The sequence below is a fragment of the Pelodiscus sinensis genome, chromosome 14, assembly GCF_052426305.1.
Source record: "Pelodiscus sinensis isolate ZL-2025 chromosome 14, ASM5242630v1, whole genome shotgun sequence".
Taxonomy (NCBI): domain Eukaryota; kingdom Metazoa; phylum Chordata; order Testudines; family Trionychidae; genus Pelodiscus; species Pelodiscus sinensis.
In genome coordinates, this window is record NC_143065.1 from 6,034,269 (window position 1) to 6,055,573 (window position 21,305).

The 21,305-nt window shown below is 45.5% G+C and overlaps 1 protein-coding gene across 3 annotated transcripts in view; it reads left to right on the plus strand.

Moving 5' to 3' along the window:
- Window positions 1-21,305, plus strand: part of USP3 (ubiquitin specific peptidase 3) — a 71,917-nt gene that overhangs the window by 45,916 nt on the left and 4,696 nt on the right. For all 3 annotated transcript variants that reach the window (XM_075897641.2, XM_089781910.1, XM_075897643.2), the window contains 8 exons: window positions 5,155-5,268; window positions 9,558-9,671; window positions 15,981-16,127; window positions 18,516-18,622; window positions 18,791-18,871; window positions 19,625-19,743; window positions 19,868-19,981; window positions 20,099-20,166. In XM_075897641.2, coding sequence (XP_075753756.1) covers window positions 5,155-5,268; window positions 9,558-9,671; window positions 15,981-16,127; window positions 18,516-18,622; window positions 18,791-18,871; window positions 19,625-19,743; window positions 19,868-19,981; window positions 20,099-20,166 — 864 coding nt within the window. The remainder of the gene's footprint in view (window positions 1-5,154; window positions 5,269-9,557; window positions 9,672-15,980; window positions 16,128-18,515; window positions 18,623-18,790; window positions 18,872-19,624; window positions 19,744-19,867; window positions 19,982-20,098; window positions 20,167-21,305) is intronic.

Genomic DNA, 21,305 nt, shown 5'->3' on the forward strand with positions numbered 1-21,305 from the left:
TTAAAATGCATATTAGAGAATGTCACACAGAATGGTAGAGAGCAGCACTGAAATTTGTGACCTCAGTGGAAACTTGGAGCCCTTTGTGATTCTTCCTCCTCCTCCCCCTTTCCCCCACAAGTGCATGTGGTTGGTTCTGTGTAATAGCAGCCATCCCCAAATTAACACATGTAGTTGAATTATCTTTGTATTACTTGCAAAAAGTTATAGGTGACCTTAAGCTTTGTGCAGGTGTTTTGTATTCACAGTATGAATGCATCAGCTGGTGCATCCTTGGCCAAATTGTCACCGGGTAGAGATACAGCTGTGTACCTACATCTGAGCATGTTTACATGTGCACTGGTAGAGTCGTGCATGCTCTTCAACCAGTGGATTGTTGGCCTCTTTCTGAAAATGAGGTCCACATTTTCAACCAGTCTAATTTGGCAGAGCTCTGTTGATTCCATTGGAATTACACAGATTTAAACCAATTTAGGTTCTGGCATTTCAAGCTCTGAGAAGGAGGGGGAGGAGCAGGGATGTGTCATGAATCAGTGGATTCATGGCGCTTCAAAAGTGCAGCATGGGAGGGGGAAGAGTAGGATGCGCGGGGCTCCCATGTACCAGTCATGCGAAGGCATGTAGGGGTGGAGAGGCGGGAGAGAGGGTGTTTGGGCCACTTGTGGAACCAAAGTGAGCTGTAGGCCACCGGTTGCCTACCACTGACCATACGACCTCCTCTTGCAGCCCACTCACTAGACTTGGTTACTCATCGCTGTTCTAGATGGTATATACTAAATTAAAGTCTACTATTGATTAATATTAATGCCACTTATAGACATGGAATTTGTTTACAGTAAGCATGATATAAGAACTCAGCACTCAGTAATTGTGGGTCCTTGGTATCTCCTAATCAAAAGAGAGAAAAGATGTAATTGTGGCAGGTAATTGGGCTGGTGCATGTTGTTGGATGGTGCCCACTGTATATGTGACGAGTAGATCATTATATTGTAACACTAGATGCATCTTGATTAGTTCTTCTTCAAGTGCTTGCTTATGTCCATTCCACTTAGGGGTGTGTGCACGCTGCGTGCATGAGTTCAGGAAGCTTTTTATCCATAGCAGTACCTGTTGGGCCAGCCAGGGTGCCCCCTGGAGGGTGCTGGCATATTGGCCCATGTATACCTCTGCTGGCCCTCCACCCCCTCAGTTCCTTCTTATCGCCCCTGACGATTGCTGGAATGCTTTTGTCTTCTGTAAATAGTTTTCCAAGTAGTTGCGTGTTGTTCAAGTTACTGTTTAGATTAGAAAAAACTTAAAAAAACAACAAATAGTCGACTAGAATTTAAAGACTAACGAAACATGTAGATGATCGCATGAACTTTTGTGGGCGCAACCCGCTTCTTAATGATGTATTAATAATCCAGATCCAAGAATAAGTAAGGGAGAGGGGGAGGGAAGGGATGGTTAAGTATTTGCAAAAGGCTGATAAGAACAATTAGCACAAGTCATTAGGATGTGGAAGGTAGTGTGTGAGCCAGCCCGATGTTCCTGTTTGTACCATTTGCATAAGAATTAAACTTGTAAATGAAGTTAAGTTCCAATTCTTCCCTGTGTATTTTGCTTGTGGAATTGGCGTCTAACAATACGGTGTTTTGGAGATCCATTATTGATTGTCCAGGAAGATTAAAGTATTCTCAACAGGTTTTTGTGTATTGCCTTTTCGTATATCTGATTTATGTTGTCAAGGCTTCTTCCCTGGTCTGGCAGAAGTGGGGACCTGCAGAAGTACCCCAAAACCTTATCTTTCCAGGCTTTGGTATAACACTTCCCCCCAAAAATCTTAAAAACCTAGATTTTGGGGATAAAAATCTGTTGCTATCACCCAAGTAATGATAAGGAAATCAGGGGAGAGATCACTTGGGAAATCTCACCCCTAAAGTAAAACCAAGACACAAATATTAACCAATACCACGTTAATAAAAAGGAAAGAGAAAGAACTTTTATTATCACCACAATACTCCTGTTACAAGCATGATGACTAGATGGAAAAGTCATCAATTAATAAACTCATGGGGTATGTCTACACTACAAAGTTAATTCGAACTAACAGATGTTAGTTCGAATTAACTTTGATAGGCGCTACACATACTAGTGTAGTTCGAACTTAATTCGAACTAACGGAGCGCTTAATTCTCATTCTACGAAGACTAACGCCTAGTTCGAATTAAGTAGTTCGAATTAAGGGCTGTGTAGCCACTTAATTCGAACTAGTGGGAGGCTAGCCCGCCCCAGCTTGCCCTGGTGGCCACTCTGGGTACCACCAGGGAAACTCTTCTGCCCCCCTCCCGGCCCCGGAGCCCTTAAAGGGGCACAGTCTGGCAACGGTGCCCGTGCCAGGTGCAAGCCTGCCAGCACCCAGCCAGCAGACCCTGCACCTGACACGGCACGAGCCAGCCACCCACTGCCACCCAGCCCTCCGCCTCTTCCCAGGACCAGGCTGGCAGCTTCCAGGAGCCTGCCCGGGGCTGCAAGAGGCGGGCACCCGCCTGGTCTAGTGCGGACATCGTGGACCTCATCGAGGTTTGGGGGAAAGCCTCCAAAGTCCACGACCTCCGCACTAGGCACAGGAAAGTGGCCGTCTAGGGCAGGATAGCTGCCAGCCTGGCCACCCAGGAGCAGGTTTGCATGAAAATCAAGGTGGTCCAGTGAGACCCCGACCCTGAGCCCTGAGCTTAGAACATAAAAACATAAGAATGGCAGTACTGGGTCAGACCAAAGATCCATGTAGCCCAATAGCCTGTCTGCCGACAGCAGCCCACACTAGGTACCCTGGAGGGGATGGACTGAAGACAATGACCAAGCCATTTGTCTCGTGCCATCCATCTCCAGCCTTCCACAAACAGAGGCCAGGGACACCATTTCAACCCCCTGGCTAATACCAGTCCATGGACCCAACCTCCATGAATTTATCTAACTTCTCTTTAAATTCTGTTATAGTTCTAGCCTTCACAGCCTCCTGCAGCAAGGAGTTCCACAGCTTGACTATTTTCTTTGTGAAGAAGAACTTTCTGTTATTAGTTTGAAGCCTGCTACCCATTCATTTCATTTGGTGTCCTCTAGTCCTTCTATTATGGGAACTAATAAATAACTTTTCTTTATGCACCCTCTCCACACCACTTATGCTTTTATAGACCTCTATCATATCCCCCCTCAGTCTCTTCTTCTCTAAGCTGAAAAGTCCCAGTCTCTTTAGTGTCTCTTCATATGGGACCTGTTCCAAACCCCTGATCATTTTAGTTGCCCTCCCCTCTCCCACTCTCTCTCTCTCTCCTCTCCCACCTCCTCTCCCACCTCCTTTTCCCAGTCTCCCTGAGTTTTGTTCAATAAAGAGAGTTTCTATTTTTGAACACACGTGTCCTTTATTTTGTACATCAGGAAGGGGGGCTAGAGAGGGGTAAGTGGAAGGAGGTGAGGGAGGAATGGGGTACGAGCCCCCGATGGGGAGGACTGGGGTGGCTCTGCGGGCTCCTTGGGGCGGCCTGAACCACCTCAGAGCCTGGGGGCAGGTGGGCAAACAGATGTTCATGCCCAGCACCTGTGTCAAGAAGCTCCTGTGGGCTCCTTGGGGTGGAAGTTATCCCCAACATTCTCCAAAAACTTCCTGGGTTGCCTGTGTACTGCCGTATAGGTTTCCCAGCAGATGTCAGGGTGATTCAAGTCCCCCACGAGAACCAGGGCCTGCGATCTGGAAGCTTTGCTCAGTTGTCCAAAGAAAGCCTCATCTACCTCATCCACCTGATTCGGTGGCCTGTAGCAAACACCAACCACAACATCAAGGCTGTTGTTTGCTCCTTTAAACTTAACCCATAGACTCTCAACAGGTTTTTCTCCCTCTTTATACTGGAGTTCAGAGCAATCGTAGTGCTGTCTTACATATAGTGCAACTCCTCCTCCTTTTCTCCCCTGCCTGTTCTTCCTGAACAGTCTATACCCTTCCATGACAGCGCTCCAGTCATGCGAGTCATCCCACCAAGTCTCGGTTATCCCAAGTAAATCATATTTCTTGGTCTGGGCCAGGGCCTCCAGTTCTTCCTGTTTGTTGCCCAGGCTTCTCGCATTAGTGTACAAACACTTCAGGTAACCAGTTGATCGTCCTATCTTCTCCATTCGAAACATGGGTCCTCCTTTCTTGCCCCTTCCTCTCTGCATTTCTTCCCGGTATCCGACTTTCCCACTCCCCTCAGGGTTTTGGTCACCGTCCCCCGACGAACCTAGTTTAAAGCCCTCCTCACTAGGTTTGCAAGCCTGCCCACGAAGATGCTCCTTCCTCTCTTCGTTAGGTGGATCCCATCTCTTCCTAACAATCCTTGCGCCCGGAACAGAGTCCCATGGTCGAAGAAACCAAAGCCCTCTCTGCGACACCATCTGCGCAACCACGCATTTACGTCCTCAATTCGACGATCCCTGCCCAGTCCTTTCCCTTCAACAGGGAGGATGGAGGAGAATACCACTTGCGCTCCAAATTCTTGGATCCTTCTTCCCAGCACTACATAATCTGCAGTAACACGCTCAAGATCATTCTTGGCCGTATCATTAGTTCCCACGTGGAGAAGCAGGAAGGGGTAGCGATCCAAAGGTTTGATCAGCTTGGTAAGCCTCTCAGTGACATCCTGAATGCGAGCTCCCGGTAAGCAGCACACCTTTCGAGATTCCAGGTCCGGACGGCAGAGGGATGGCTCCGTCCCTCTTAGAAGGGAGTACCTGACCACCACCACCCGTCGTTTCCTTTTGGGCGTGGTGGCCGTGGAACCCCCATCCGTAGGACTACGCATCCCATGCCTAGCAAGAAGGACCTGAGGGGGTGGAGGGCCTGCAAGGGTATATATGTGCCATATGCTGGGCTCATTCCAGGGGTCTGTACTGCTATGGGTAAAAAGCTTCCAGAACTTGTGCATGTGGCACGCACACCTAAGTGGAATGGATGTAAGCAACACATCTCAAAGAACAACAGTTACGAGGTAAATAACCGTTTTTTCTTTTGATGGGAAACTCAAGCTATTCAGAACTAGTCCAAGAAGTCAATTGAGCATTTTTAAAGAAGACTGTGCAAAATATGCACACGTTCTTCCTATTATCTTCTGTGTTTCTCACTTTCATTTCTTTTTCCTACAGCAACATTCAGCAGTTTTGCTGTTACTTCAAAGAGTTGCCAGCTGTGGAATTGCGGAATGGAAAAACAGCTGGCAGGCGAACTTACCATACTAGGAGCCAAGGGGATAACAATGTGTAAGTTAACATGCTTCTTGCTAGCACTGAATTTCAGACAGCAGCACTAGAAACTGAAAGAGGGAGTGCCCAGGTACTTTCTGGATATTGTGTACAAGTGCAGATTTGTACATAATTTCCACTGGATTCTTGTAGCTGGTGAAAAATAGGACGCTAGCATCCACCAAACAGTGCTGGAGTGAAGCTCAATACAAGAAACCCCCGCCATTCACAATGGATGTGTTCCTGCATCCACCGCTAATGGCGAAATTCATAAGTACTGGCAGCTGTGACTCCCGACCCCTGCAGTGAGTTCCTATGGCTCCTGAACTCATCGTGGTGGCCGGGAGCTGCAGGAAACTCACCACAGCTCCAGGCAGCCATGAAGAACTCAATCTGACTCCAAGCAGCCGCAGGAAACAGGCTGGGACAAGAGACCCAGGAATATGTGGAACCTGCAAATCACAAGGGTCTCCTGTATATTTAGAATTGGAATTAACTGGACTATGTGTCACCTATTGCTTCTTAATCTTACTCAAAAAATTCTTTCCAAAGTCCTCAAAAATTAGCATGAAAGCAGGGATTTTAAAAAAATTCTTCAACAAGAATAATAAATCCTGTATTGAGTTTTATGGGAAAGGAGGAAATATGTTTTAGAATGCGAGAGGGGATAGCTTTGGCCTTGGTTTATTAAATATCTTCTACTGATGTGGATTAAACATCCATCTTGAGCCTAAATTGGGGCAAAGTGGCACTGAAGTTAAAATTAATATAAAGAAACTTAAGTCGTGGAAATTAAGCAAATGTAAAGTTGGATATCAAAGTATATTAGTGGTGAGATTTATTAGACTACAACTACTATCAAGAGAAGTACTGGAAACCCTGTCACTTGTCATTTAAAATTGGATTAGATGAAGCACTAAATTAAAATATAGGCAATAACCTTGCATTTTGAAGGAGATTTCCAGGTGAACATTTGGACTGAATCTTCACCAACATGCAAATAATTGTGCACGGGTACAATTTTTACAGGTACAATTTTTGATGTGCTCACATGTTAGTGATGAAAACTTACACCATGTCTGTACTACAAGATAACGTCCAATTTATTAAGGTCAATTTCTTGCCACCCGATTTTGCAAAGTCTATGATCCATGTCCCCACTGTGCGCGAAAATTCAACCTAGTTCAAAGAAGCGCATCCCCATTAGGGAGATTGCTGTAGACTTTGAGAGTGATGCACTATGGGTAGCTATCTCACAATGCCTGTGCCGCTTTGCATTCTGGGTTATGCTTCTGGTGCATGTTGAGACCAAAACTGGGCAGCAGGTGATTATAGATTCATGCTGTCAGCATCCCATAATGCACTCATCTACTCCTTCCCCTCTTGCTTGAGATCTATGAGAAACAGTCTTTTTGCATCTTTATGCGCCTTCGTTACCCACAGAAATGCCATAGCAGCATGAGCATGGCCCCCCTTGTGGATCTCGTGCATCAAAGCACTGTAATGTTGATGTCTACCTTGGTGCGCCCAGTGGTGCAGGTTTTTTTTTTTTTAGAGTGTAAGCATGGCACACTAGGAATAGGTTGAGGAGGAATCACCTTCGTCTCGGGGTGCCATGGGCATGCTGTACAGGCAAGCCCTGGCCTTGAGCGAATTGAAAACACAGCTGGTACTGGATCCTGTGGACACAGTGGAATGCCATTTCTGGCACCATGAGACAAGCACAGACCGGTGGGAGCGCTAGTACTGTATGTATGGGGCGATTGGCACTGGCTGCAAAACTTCCAAATGCACAAGGCCACTTTCATGGAACTTTGCAAATGGCTTTCCTCTGCCCTGAAGTGCAGGAACTCCTGAATGAGACCCACTCTGACAGTGGAGAAGCATGTGGCAGTTGTCCTGTGGAAGCTTGCAGTGCCAGACAGCTACTGGTCAGCTTGGAATCCATTCGGAATGGAGAAATCTACAGTGGGAGCTGCTGTTGTACAAGCAGCCAAAGCAATCAATACCACTGTGCTATGGAAGGTAGTGACTCTGGAAAATATGGATACCATAGCGGAGAGCAAGCTGCCTTGTGTTCCTGCTGTAATGAAGTTACAAGGGCACACACCAAAGGAGATTCATCGTGGAGCCTAAAATCTCTTGACCTACAAATACAATGGAGATGTATTCTGTGCAAGGCTAAAGTTGTGCTTTAAAGTGGCCATTGGACAGCAGGTACACAACAGAGTTCTCAAGGGATCATCTAGAATTACATGATTTGGCAGCAGGCATAGTAAGGAGTCTGCCAGGGCACAATCCTGTGGGTGGGACGGGGGATGGCAGGGTCAGGGCAGTGGATAAAGAGTCTTTCTTCTGTCTGCCATGCCCCACTTCCCAAGAGTGCAACATTCCCCAGAAGCCCAGGGGCAGGAGGGAGGGATGGGATGAGGTCTAGTCATGCTGGTAGGGCAGGGCTTGTGTGGGTTCCCTCCTCCATGTCTGCCTCTCCCTGCTTTCTGGAAGAATGCTGCTTTCTCATCCCGCAGGAGCCATGGGGCAGGAGAGATAGAGGGAGTGCCAGAGGCTGAAGCCATGCTAGCAGCAGAGGCAGGCGCTAATAGCTTCCCCTCCTCCTTCATCCAGGTTACCATGTGAGGTATCAGTCTTCTCCAAATCACGCAGTGATAGGGAGCTGATGCTGACAGACGCCTGGGCCTTGTGCTGCAATGCTTTGTGCTGCAGTGATGCCAGACCACTTAGTGCTGGCTTGGTGCGGGAAGGTGTCCTATTGTGGAGGATGGAATAGGGCAGCCTCCCACAACCTTGTAAGAAGGGTCAAAGAGTTCCTCAGAGAGCTTCGTGGAGTTATGCAGGGAGGGTTTCCATTCCGTCTTCTGACATGTCAACAAGTTGTTCTGGGCCCCCTGCACTGTGTAGGCACAGAGTCGCCATACATCACACCCAATTGCCTTAATCCAAGAAAAAAATTGTGAATTCACCAGAAATGCCCTCCTGGGGATCAGTGCCTAAATTGTGAGATGTCCTGGGAGGAAGGGACTGGCTCCAAATGGATTAAAAGGTTTCGTGTCTCACTGCTCACTGGCTGGCCACTTCTCTCATTGTCCACCACCATCATCCTGTCCTCCATGCTTCTGCCTGGAGTGTCTTGGGCGGACTCTGTGATCTGGCTTGGGAAGCTGGTCAGGTTCCCCCCTAGGATTGCATGCAGCTCGTCATAGAAGTGGCAGGTTTGTGGTGATATACCAAACTGTCCGATTGCCTCCTTTGTTTTGTGATAGAACTGACTCAGCTCTTTTATTTTAACATGGAACTGCTGGGAGTTCCTGGAGTATCCTTTCTCCACCCGGCACTTTGCTATCTTTGTATAGCTATCAGTGGGTTTTTTGCTGTTTCAGAGCTTAGAGACAATGGATTCCTCCTCCCACGCCTTGATGAGGTGCAAGAACTCCTGCACACTCAATGCTGGCATTCTTTTGCGCCCCTGGGAACTGGAGCTCATGGAACTCGAAGGTCATGGTGGTTGTCAGTCAGGATTTCAGGGTTATCCCAGTGGGTTCCTGACAGGTCCTTTGCTCCGTCGGTGGTGATAAACTTCATTACAGCAGGAACACGAGGCAGCTGAGCTGTACTCATAACACTGGGAAGTTAAATTCAGCAGCACACATATGCCAATGTACTACGCTGATGGACAGCATCAGCACATGTGTTCTGTCCATCACACGTATGCTCAATGTTTCCTGGGGCTTTTCCTATTCACCTGGAAAGCAGTAGAGGTGCAAGTTCAGGCCAGAGCGGTTAAATTATGGCACTGTGAGATGCCTTCCAGAGGCCAAGAATCTTGACTTTCTCAGCACAGTCTAAACTACTATGAATTCGACTATGCAAGGTTGAATTTAGTATTACTCCTTGTGAAAAGCATGAATACCAAAATCAACTTTAGCAGCCCTTAAATCTGACAGAATGGTCTTGATATTGTGGACTCATTGTTTAAAAAATCAATCTTACTCTACTAAATTAGACCTACATTCCTAGAGTAAACCGGGCATTAGAAAATCTGTCCCACTTCCGTCCTTAACATTTCTGATTTCACGATGTTGCCAGATTGTCGTCTCTACCCCTACAATTTTGTAATCTTGTAAAATTGTTAGGGATTTGGAATATGTCTTTATTAAGAAATGATTTACAAAGTAAACTGTTTTCATCAAAGGAAATTGTGACATTTGTACCTCTGATGTCCTGATTATCAGCAAAATGTAGATTAGAGCATGATGCCATACTAATTTATTTTTGCTTTCTCTTCCCAGTTCATTGGTTGAAGAGTTTAGAAAGACACTTTGTGCTTTATGGCAAGGGAGCCAAACTGCATTTAGCCCAGAGTCTTTATTTTACGTCGTTTGGAAAATCATGCCAAATTTTAGGTAAGTTCCGTAAGACAAAGGGTCGTGTTGTTGACTGTAACTTTATGCCATCTGTGCCCTAATCTGGCTCTTGGAAAAAACTCCTTGAAGCCTCCCCTTGTGCCCAGAAGTATAACTTTTCAAATGTGACTTTACTTTAATCTAGAAGACATTCTTTCATCGAGATAATTGCTTGTTCCCAATATGTACACTACATATAGTAGAGTCAAAGATAATTTTGATGAGTAATGGCTTACATATAGGGGAAGGAGTTCAGCAAGAATAAGGAATGTACGGAATCCAAACTTTTGGCTATGATAGGAATGGTATTAAAAAAAAGTACAGATGCCATAAACCTTATGTAAAACATACTGGGCAAAACTTCCTTGATTCTCAAAACATTCTAGCCTTTTCCAATGTAATTCAAAGTAAGGTCTGTAAAAGTCTATGGGTGTTACACACACTGTCAAAAAAAAGTTACCCAAGTAAATCGAAGTATCATTCCTCTCCAAGGTCTCCCTGTCCTGGCCCCCTGAACCTCTTTCAAAGGAGCACTGAAACCTGTTAGGATTTGTGAAGGTAAGTTGCTCCATGTTCTCAGGTAGTAAAGATGTTCTGTTATCTGTTACATCTCCAGCAGTGCTGAAAAGATGCTGTGAACTCACATGCTTAGCTGAATAACCCAGATAGTAAAAGGCCATCTTTAGTATTCTTCACACTGCCTAATGTGTGTTTTACTGGCTTACGAGAATCAAGGAAGTTTAATACCAGCAGCTTCAAGCAGTGGCCAAAACATTCTATGCATAAGAACATCTCTGATATCTTTGACGAGTTACCCCATTACTAGTAATAAACCTACCCTACAGGTCTTGTGTGACTGAACAGCGAAATCTGTTCTCTAGCAAATTTTCAGCACTGTGGGTTCTGTCATGGCTTTTAATAGAAAGTGCTGCCCTCTTCTGGGAATTTGGCGCTTTTAGGGGAGAGGGAGAATTTGTGACCCACTGGTAACGTTAGCTGTCTAGGAACATTTTATTGAAAGGTATTAGTTGTGCACTCTGCCTTCCTTCAGCTATACCTGCCCCTCTATTGTGTGAAACAAAATAATGCAGCAAGCCACATGGAGAGAGGAGTCAGCCAATGCAGTATGTTCCCCTGCATTTGGAGAGGGGAGGAGGCAGAAGCCTTGGTGCAAGGGGGGAAATAGAAGTTCTGGGTTGAGTTGAGCCATGCTGTGGAAGTAAGTTACTGGTGTTCTGTTTATAACTGCAATGTTAGCCAGCTCAAGAGGGTTACATGTGGGATGGACAGAGTTGGAGATGGTGGAATAAGAGGAACAAGTCAGCTATGCTGCTTGTTCTTGCACAGGGTGGAGAGAAGGGGAAGCCTTGGAGCTGAGATTTGGTTGGTTAGTTTTCCCATGAATCTCAGTCTTTGAGGTTTTAGCTAACTGGCATCTGCTCACCCTTTTCTTATAGGCCCTGTCTCCATAATGGAAAAGTATAACATAGTGGAAAACAACTGAAATTGCTGATATTGCAGTGTAGATCCCTCCAAATCCATGTGGGGACAGGAAAACGGCTCATGGCTAGAAATTGCATATTGTACTGTTGTGGTGGGATGATAGCATGCAGCGGCACACCACAATTTGCTGTTTCTTTGCTATGAAAGCTTAATCTCTGAGCAGTCTAATCTGGCAAGCCTGCTGCACACTGAGAGAGCTTCATAGCCTCTTGGTGGGTTGAAGTATGTTTATAATGCTTCATGAATTGTGAGGGGCTTTCCCCCTGATGATTGCTTCTTTTGTATCACATTTTGCTGCCCTGGGAATGAGAATGTGGATAGGCTTGAGTGAATTGGGTTCTGCTATATTGCAAAACACGATGTCTCTGTGAGAAGCTGTGTTCTCCATTAGAGGAACTTTGGTCATTTTGTTTTATTGCACATATTTGTACTTGGGTGAACAGAATAAAAACATTACTAAGTGCTACATTATATATGTAAACAACAATAAAGCATTTACAAATCAAATTTCATCACATTTCACTTCAAATATATATCCGTTTCATTGACAGTGTTCTTGCGGATAATGCTATTCCCATAAATTTTCTTTCTTCTGCTAAAAGTCTGCTAAGCTATTTAAAATGTAGCTAGATCTATTTAAAAAAAAAGTGTTTCCTTCATTAACTCAGTAACTTCTAATGACACTTTCTGCATTTAAACCACTCAAAGAATTTTGCCTTCTTCATTTGTTCTGGAGATATACAAGCTGTACTGACATTAAATATCTTTTGTTTAGTATCTATACAAAGTTAACTTGCAGATAGCTCATCCTTTACCAGATAATCTTTTTATTTCAGAATTTCATCTCTAGTGACCTGATGATGATAAACACCAAACAGGAAAATGACATTTTAGAAACTTTAGTTTTTTAGTATTAATCAATTTAATTTCAAAATGTTTATTTACTGCTGATTTTAATAAATCAAACTCTATGGGGTAACACTTTGGAACCACTGTTCTGAAGGGTTCTTACCTCTGTTTACATCTTGATTGCATAATTGTTGCACAGTATTTACTGTATTGTAACAAAAATTACCCTGAATATTTGGATGAAACACTTCATTGTCCCACCAATGATATAAAAGGAATTGGAGCGGGAGCCAAGCTGATATTCTTAGGAGTTTGTAGACTGGCTTCAGCTTGATCTAGCACAACCATAGTCTTCTCTAAAGGTTCTGAGTCATGCCGGCCTTCATTTTCATGGTTACTAGCAGATGATTCTTAATATTTATCAGAGCTCTGCCTTTCGCTGCTGCTGTGTGATGCTCATTGTAACTGCTGGTTTAGAGCAGTGTTTCTCAACCTTTTTTCAATCAAGTACCCCCTTAAAAAGTACAATCCAGTACCTGCAGTTTTCAGACACACCATTTTTTTTCTACCTTTGCAACACATTTGTTTAAACAACTTAATCATAGATGGGCGGGCGATAAAGTTTTTGGGTGTAAAAAGTACAAAAAGAATAAAGCCCTATAAAACTTAAAACAAAAATTCAGTTTTCCCCAAATTTCAGTTGTGTTGATGAACCCCCTCCCCCCAGACTTCTCTCGAGTACCCCGCTAAGGGTACTCGTACCACTGGTTGAGAAACACTGGGTTAGAGGAAATGGTGCTTGCTATGCTTGTTTGGGACAAAGCAGGGAGGCTTATTTAAGGTTTGAGTGTTTATTCACTTGCACCTTGGCTAAGCTTTTGTAGGAAGCTTGGTGTGGAGTGACTGCATTCTGTGTTACATATAGCTCTCCTATGGGCATGTGTCAGCTTGACTAAATTCTAAGACAATGGTTCTCAAGCTTTTTGGCCTGTGGCAAGGTTCCCTGTGAGCTGCACAGCCCCACAGCTGATTAATGAGACCCACCCTGCCAGAGGCTCAGGTCTCTGCGCATGGAGCTGCCTGGCTGGGGGAGGGGCGCGTCTCCTTGCAAAGCCACACATCCTGTGCAGTGGGAAGCTGGTGCTGACGCTCCATCCTCGCGAGGGGAAGGTGGCATTGGAGCACTAGTGCTGGCTGATGGAACTGAGCCTCATGCTGCGACCCATCTGCAAGGCAGCTGCAGACCACTAGTGGTCCATGGTCTGCACTCAGAGCCAATGCTCTAAGATGTGTTCCATGCTGTGACAGTTTTGCATAGGCCAGTGGCTCTCAAGTGCGGTCTGTGGACCACTAGTGGTCTGCAGCCGCCTCCCAGGCTGGAGCTCAGTGCTCCCCCCACAAGGTGGGGAGTCCGCACTGCCTCCCTGCTGCATGGGGAAAGTGGAGAGGCACTTCCCACCCCCTACTGGCACCCACCCTCCTGGCCAGACACCCTACCCCAAACCTCCTCCTGCACCCTTCTTTACTCCTGCACCTCCCCCTTGGCCCTACACCCTACTCCCAGCCTGTTTCTACCCTCTACCTTCCACACAGACCTCGCATATTTACCCCATCCTGCACCCCACCTCCAGCCCAGATCCTGCACCTCCATCCCTATCTCACTCTAGCAGCCTTGTCCCATACACTGAACCCCTAACTTTTGTCCACACCCTAGAGCCTAAAATCCACTCTGGAACCCCAGAAAAGTAAATCCGGCCTATGAGAAGACCTGAACCTGAGTCCTCCCTGTGCCTTCCTGGCACCCTATGGAGCTGGTGCACCAGAGAGTGAGGTGTTTCAGTTGGGGCCCACATCGTTGGGGGTTTTTGCTTCTCGCTTGTGTGGTCCCCAATTGATATTTCTGTAGGTCAGTGGTCTCTGACCCTAAAAAGTTTCCCCACCCCACCCATAAATAAAGAAAACATTAAAACCTTTTTTTGTTGGACATAAATTAGTGTATTTCTTTATTTAAAATGAAGTTTGATAAACTGACATGAGTTAAAACACTTAATCTGTTTAATAATTTAAATTAAACCATTCTCCCCAGCTGCAACATTAGCAAAATGGCTCTGGTGTAATTAATGGTGAGTTTCCATTAGCAGCTGATGGTCCATGGAAAGGTTTGCATTGAGCTAGTTGGGCCACAGACCAAAAAGTTTGAGAACCACTGGCATAGACACTGCCCCTTCTGTTCATGAATGTAGAAACTGCCACTCCTCCCACTCAGTCACGTAGTATCCTAGTGGTAACGGCATCAGTTGCTTATATGAAATAGTGGTACTATAGGTCATGGATTTTTACCTTAGAAGTGAAATTTAAAGGACCAGAATTGCAACAAGCGAAGCTCTGTGCTGCCCCATGGTTTGGGACCTTCAGTACTAAACCTCTGAGGGGGAGTCACACTTCTTACGTGGCAGAATGCTTCTTTTCTCTCCTCTTCCCTCCCCCCCCCACACACACGCGCGCTTCCTTTGGGGCTGGGTGCTTGGAGTCTCGTGACACATTCGTTCAGATTCCTCTTGACTTTCCTTGAGTTGTTACATCCTTTAGCTTACTGGTTCATTTGTAAATAGCTGTTTACCTGACTGCTGTTGGCTTTCCACAGCCTAATTAGCAGTGAAGTACGTGCTTGTTGTTTCTTGCATGGGCAATGTCTTTCTGTTCCTGCTTTCACTGTACTTCTGAGACTTGCAGGAGCTTCCATGTTCAGTAGGGTAAGCTCTGAGTCCAAATGTAGTAAGAATTATGCCTCAAATACATTTCTTCACTGAAATGTTGCGAGATTACTCAGAGTGGAGGTTGAAACCCCTCCATACATTCCTAAGCATTGTTCCATAGCCCATTTAGAGAGGGGGGATATATCCCTTTTTCAAAGAGCTCCTGCCATTACTGCAGGAGGCTTGTGGAGAGCACTCGGCCTTGGAATGACAGCCTTAGAGAAATGATGGGTTTGGTGTCTGAGGAAAATCTGCCCAGAACTGTGGTCCAAACACTATTGAATCTCTTAGATGCCAAAAAATGTGTTGTAAACCCATGTCTTCGCAATCCCAGATTCTAGAACATTATATACATCATTTGAATAGTCGCATGAGAACATCATAAACTGCAAATCTGCACAATGTGAGCTTCAGTCCTTATATGCCCCCATTTTCCTAATAGCTATGACTGCCACATCCCTTCATAATCCACCATACAACAAACAACCCTGTACAAATGGAGTGACAGCCTGATAACCAGCAAACCCAAAGGTGAAGGGAGTGATTGTGCAGAAGCATCAAAAAGGACCACCTCCATCTGCTACTGTTCCCTTTTAGGTTGCTCCCAGCTAGCTATCCAATCCGGTGCCAGCCTCCAAATGCACATAGATAGGTTCACCATGGGTCAGCAGTTGCAGTGGCCTGCCCCATCCTGCAATATAGGCTAGCCAGGAAGGTCCAACTCTCCTTGCAGCGCCATAGTGAGAGTTATTGCCTGTCCCTTGTCAAAACTGTTCAAGAGGCAAATTGACCTGATCTCTGTTACACACAGCTGAATACATAGTCAGTTATTGCTCAGTGTCCAGCACTTCTTCGTACTGTTTAAAAAAAGCCAACAAATTTTGGTTGTAAATCTAAAAACTTTTAAAAATATTTGGTCAAGAGGACTTTATTTGGACTTTGTGGTTTTGAGATCGTATTGCAGTCTGATCTGACCTGCTTGCTTAGCTTCTTCAGATGTATTCACTGCACGCTTTCAGAGATTGGTTTGGAAATTGTTTCCTAATACACTTGTTCATGCAATTTTTATACTTTGGCTGTATCCTGTAAGATAATGAGTAACAGGCTATTCCTGTGGTTTGAATTTTGGAGCTACTTTGAACCAATACGTCAGAAACAAAGATGTGGTCTCTTTAAATTCACTGAATATTTTTGTATTAAGGGGATACCAGCAACAAGATGCCCATGAATTCATGCGTTACCTATTGGACCATCTACATCTGGAACTCCAAGGTGGCTTTAATGGTGTTTCCCGCTCTGTAATTTTACAAGAAAATTCAGGTCTCTCTGCAAGCAACAAATGTTGCATGTAAGATATTATTTTGATTCCTTCAACAACTTACAGCCAAGAAGGGGCTCCATGTGTGTATCAAAGTTTCCTTGAGGAGTGAACTACCCTCTGGCATCAGTAAGAAGCTAAAGTAATAGCACAGTGTGCTGCCTGTTAGTCAAAGCACTTAAGTCTTACTGTGTGTCTGGAAATACTACACTTCCTGAATAATTTGTCCATGTATGCTCTGCTAGACTGAAAACAGCACTTAGACCAAAACATTGATTTTGCTTAGGCAGGAATGTTGACAGTCAGTTCAGCCTGGATTCTGGTCACTTTTTACGTTAACATTAGCTGAGAGATACGTCAGTCCTGAGCTGTGCAGGAAAAGGGATTACATGTTAAATGGACCTGAGCAGGGCAGGTGAGTACTGCATAGGCTTCCCTACAGTATGTTCCTAGCGTCCCATGGCCCACTTTTAGTTAGTTCTGTCAATATAGCTGCTTTGTTCTAGCCGTGTGCTCTTCAGAACAAAATAACATTAGTCATTAGGTTTCTTGGTTCATACAAAACACATGCACCACAATTAGCTATGTCCAAAACTCCCCTCAGAGTGGACTAGAAAATGTTGCAGCATTGATTTGAGAGATGTCATCCAAAATCTTCAGTCCTCAGCTGATCTCAGCCTGGAAAAACTCAGTGGGACTTTAAAGCCAGCTTTGCCTGAAAAAAAAAAGTCTGCCCCACTGAAACCAGTGTACAGATAGTGCTGTTAATTTGCCTTGTATGAAAAATAGACAGTTTATTAATCGGGTCTAAAGGAGGAGGAGGTGGCTTATACTCTCACAACACTAGTTTTCTGCAACTTGGCAGGTGGCTGGAAACCTCATGATATAAACTAGCAAATCGTTCTGTCCCCAGTTGTTAATTTCTATTGTTCTTTGGCTTTAATGTCTTCTGGGGTAAGATCAGGAGAAAGCAGTTAGCCTGAGGCTTTGTACCAGACAAGTACAAGTTGAATGAATAGATGCTTTTCCTTGCCTCAGCAGGAAAACGGTTCCTTTTTTCATATAATACTGTACAGGCAGTCCCCGGGTTACGTACAAGATAGAGACTGTAGGTTTGTTCTTAAGTTGAATTTGTATGTAAGTCGGAACTGGCGTCCAGATTCAGCCGCTGCTGAAACTGACCAGCGGCTGACTACAGGAAGCCCGAAGCACAGTTGCTCTGCCCTGGGCTTCCTGGAATCAGCCGCTGATCAGTTTCAACAGCGGCTGAATTTGGACGCCTGGGACAGAGCAGCTGGGGCGCTGCCGGGTAGGTCCCCGCAGCGCCGCACCTCAGTGCTGCGGGGACCAACCCGGCAGCACCCTAGCTGCTCTACCCCAGGCGTCATCAGCGAGAAAAGCCTGGTCTGCTGGGGGGGGGAGAGAGCGCACTAGCTGCGCTCCCCCCCCCCCCCCCCCAACAGACCAGGGAGATGCGGGTGGCAGGACCGCCGAGATGCGCCGCGGTCCCGCCCGCATCCTCCGAGGCTTTGCTCCGCGTCTCCCTGGTCTGCTGGGGGGGGCAGACCAGGGAGACGCAGAACAGCTTTTCTCGCCCCGGAGGACACGGGCGGCGGGACTGCGGCGCATCTGGGCGTCCCGCCGCTCCCGTCCTGCGAGGCAAGAAAAGCCCTGTTCGTAACTGCGGATCCGACATAAGTCAGATCCGCGTAACTCGGGGACTGCCTGTATTATGGAAACACGTGGTGCAGACAGCAGTGCTGTTTTGACCTGATTGAGTTAGCATCTCCTATGTTGGAGCTTTTAAAACAAGAAAGCTTTTAAGTGCCATATGAATATACAAAAGAACGACGACACAACGTTTAGCATGTTCTTGCAATGTAAATATTTTGAAAGTGGCTTAAATGGGAGGAAACCTGCTTACAAAGCCCTAATGATATTCAGTTAAAAAGTAGGGAGCATGTTCAAAGCGAAAATACACCCCGAGTGACTTACCTTCTGACATGTTTATTCAAGTAGTTGTTACACAACAAACAGCTCTTTAAAGATAACATCCTTATAATACTGTTACAATTGTGTGCTCTCTTGAGAGAATGCAGCGTATGTAAATATAGCCTTGACAAAGATTTGGGATGCTTATCTAGCTTCTTATGAATGCCTGTATAGAGTACAGATTCCAGTTCCCTCTAGGTTTCCCATATCTTTGTTGTTATCAGTGGTTGCTCCATGGAATCTAGTGATGTGTGAAAAGACCATATAAATGAACCCAATTCTTGTTTATTAAACCCAAACTGCCTGATGATTTTTTGGCAGGTTGTAAGCAATACAAATATTTCACATGCTAAAATTATTTCACATGCTGAAATGCAGCCTAAAGCAGAATTTCTGATCGGTTTCTTTCCGTCACGGTTTGTTTAGAAATGGAGCCTCTACTGTTGTCACAGCTATATTTGGAGGCATTCTTCAAAATGAAGTAAACTGCTTAATATGTGGGACTGAATCAAGAAAGTTTGATCCATTCCTAGGTAAGTTATCTTTCTCCTACAAAGTATTTACTCGCGCTTTAAAGCTTGAATCTTCATGTATCTAAACAATATGTGGCCAGGTTGAAATTGTACAATGTAAGACTTCAGTAAGAACTAAGGTTTTTTTAATTTTGATCTAATAAATTCAATTCTGTTTTTCTTTCCAAGACCTTTCACTAGATATTCCAAGTCAGTTCAGAAATAAACGAACTAAGAACCAAGAAAATGGACCAATATGCACACTACGGGGTAAGAGATTGTGGTGAGTGAAACCTTGGTTCCACTGAAATCAACAGAAGGTTTTCAACTTCCTTCAGTGGAACCAGGATTTCACCCCAAATGTTAGTACCAATCTAGTTGCTCATGAGCTGACTTTTTTGGGGGAAAAAATCCCGCTGTGAATAGTGGGGATTGGTTTTTCTCGCAACATGGGCTGAAGGACCTGCTGGCACAGAGCCCCTCAGCTCACCTCAGCCACGAGGCTCTATGCTGGCAGCCAGCATGTCCTTCAGCCCGCAGTGCAACGTGATAGTGCCTTTGGGGGGAGGGAGAGATTTTATTTCTTGTTAGAGCCCAAAAGTAACTATTTTGAGAATTGTGTGGATCCCGTTTAAAATGGAACTTTCACTGAAACAGAGAGATACTCTTCACTTCCCCCCCATCAGTGTGCTTCAGCAGTGATCTGGAAGGGTTAGTGGACACTTCAGCCTCCCTGTCTGTTCAGTCCTTGGCTTTTATGGAGAGAGTGCCTGCAAACGTGCTAATTAGAGCTAAAGAACAGCACAGGATGGGTAGCTGTAAACAAACTTTATGGGACCATGGGAAAGCTGGCCACATCCATGATATGTGGACATCCAGCTAACAAAAATCATGCCAGACCACAATGTTGACCAGTGTGTGTCAGACTGGAGAGGTTCAGCCTGTAAAAGTTTTATTGGATAAGCCGATTTTTAACAGCTCAGAAGGTTTTTAAACTAGTGCATTGAATTATCTTCCTTTTAGATTGTCTTCGCAGTTTTACAGACTTGGAAGAACTTGATGAGACAGAGCTCTATATGTGCCACAAGTGTAAAAAGAAACAGAAATCCACCAAAAAATTCTGGATACAGAAACTACCAAAGGTTGGTGCAAATGTCAAAGATCAGCGTGTGGTGAAACTTAAAAAAAATTACGAACTTGACCAGTAAATGTATGTATGTAACCATAATCCAAGCTTAACAAACTTTTGTATATTTAATGTTATAGGTGCTATGCTTACACTTGAAGCGATTTCACTGGACAGAATATCTGAGAAACAAGGTTGATACATATGTAGAATTTCCCCTCCGGGGCCTAGACATGAAATGCTTCTTATTAGAGGTACAGAGACTCTTACACGTATATATGTAATGGAAATGTATTCTCTTTTATTACATATTCTGGAACAGAGAAGTTGCCAGTTTACTTTTTAAAAGCTGTTTTCTCTTTGAACTGCAGCCAGAGAACAGTGGCCCAGAAAGCTGTCTCTATGATCTTGCAGCTGTCGTTGTGCACCATGGCTCAGGGTATGTATGCTGAGTGAGCCTAAACCTGGGGGGAGGTACGGCTTACTGAAGGGAACTACAGATTCCTGTTGACTTCATTGGAGGACTTCACCCCAAATGTGCATTTGGTTCTGTTAGCAACTACATTAACATGGACAGGGCTCGACAAACCAATGAATCTATTTGCCCGTGGCGAGTAGATTTCAGCCGGTCTCTCCGTGCGCCCCCCCATTCACCAGCACTTCGCGCATGCACAGTGTGGGGCTGGCGAGTAGCTCTTGCCGGGGTTTGTCAAGCCCTGAACATGGATACAAAAAGGAGTGTTATGTTCCAGTGGTACAGGGTTCTAAAATGTGAATTGTTCGAAGTAACAGTTGGAAATCTGATACTTTTTGAAACTGAGGCTAGTTCCTTGCTACTTTCAAATTGGAAGGTAAAGCAGTTCTTGACAGTAGTATTGTTCCTATCCATTTAAACTCTGAGAGGGCCTGTGGCCCAAAAAACTGATGCTTCACTTTAGTCACTTAAAAATAAATGTCTGTTTCTTCTTTGTTCAGCTTGAAAGCGCATGGAGAATTATGCAGAAGACTAGTCTTCATGTAGAACCGTGGTCCCCAACACGGTGCCCGCGGGCGCCATTTCCATGCGCCCGCCAGGTGCTCGGGGCTGGCCTGGCACCAGGCGCAGGGCGGGGGGAGCGCCGGCCCCGGGCGCGCGGCGCAGGGCGGGGGGAGCGCCGGCCCCGGGCGCGCGGCGCAGGGCGGGGGGAGCGCCGGCCCCGGGCGCGCGGCACGCGGCGCAGGGTGGGGGGGAGCGCTGCCCCTGGCGGGCAAACGGCCCCGCCCCCTGGCGCCTGGCGGGCAAACGGCCCCGCCCCCCGGCGCCCGACAACCTTGAAAGGTTGGGGACCACTGATGTAGAACAATGTAGACTTTAGGCAGGAAGAGGGATAGCAGTGGTCCCCTCCCATGGAACTGAGATCCAGTTGGGATGCTATGGAGTCAGATAATAGTTGTATTTTGAATTAAAAATATTTTTGCATCCCTTTGGCTACATCTACACTGCAGCGCTATTTCAGGATACCGGAGGTATTCTGAAATATCTATTCCGTGTCTTTTGGGTGTGCCTGTTATTTCAAAATATAACAGGCTCACTGTTCC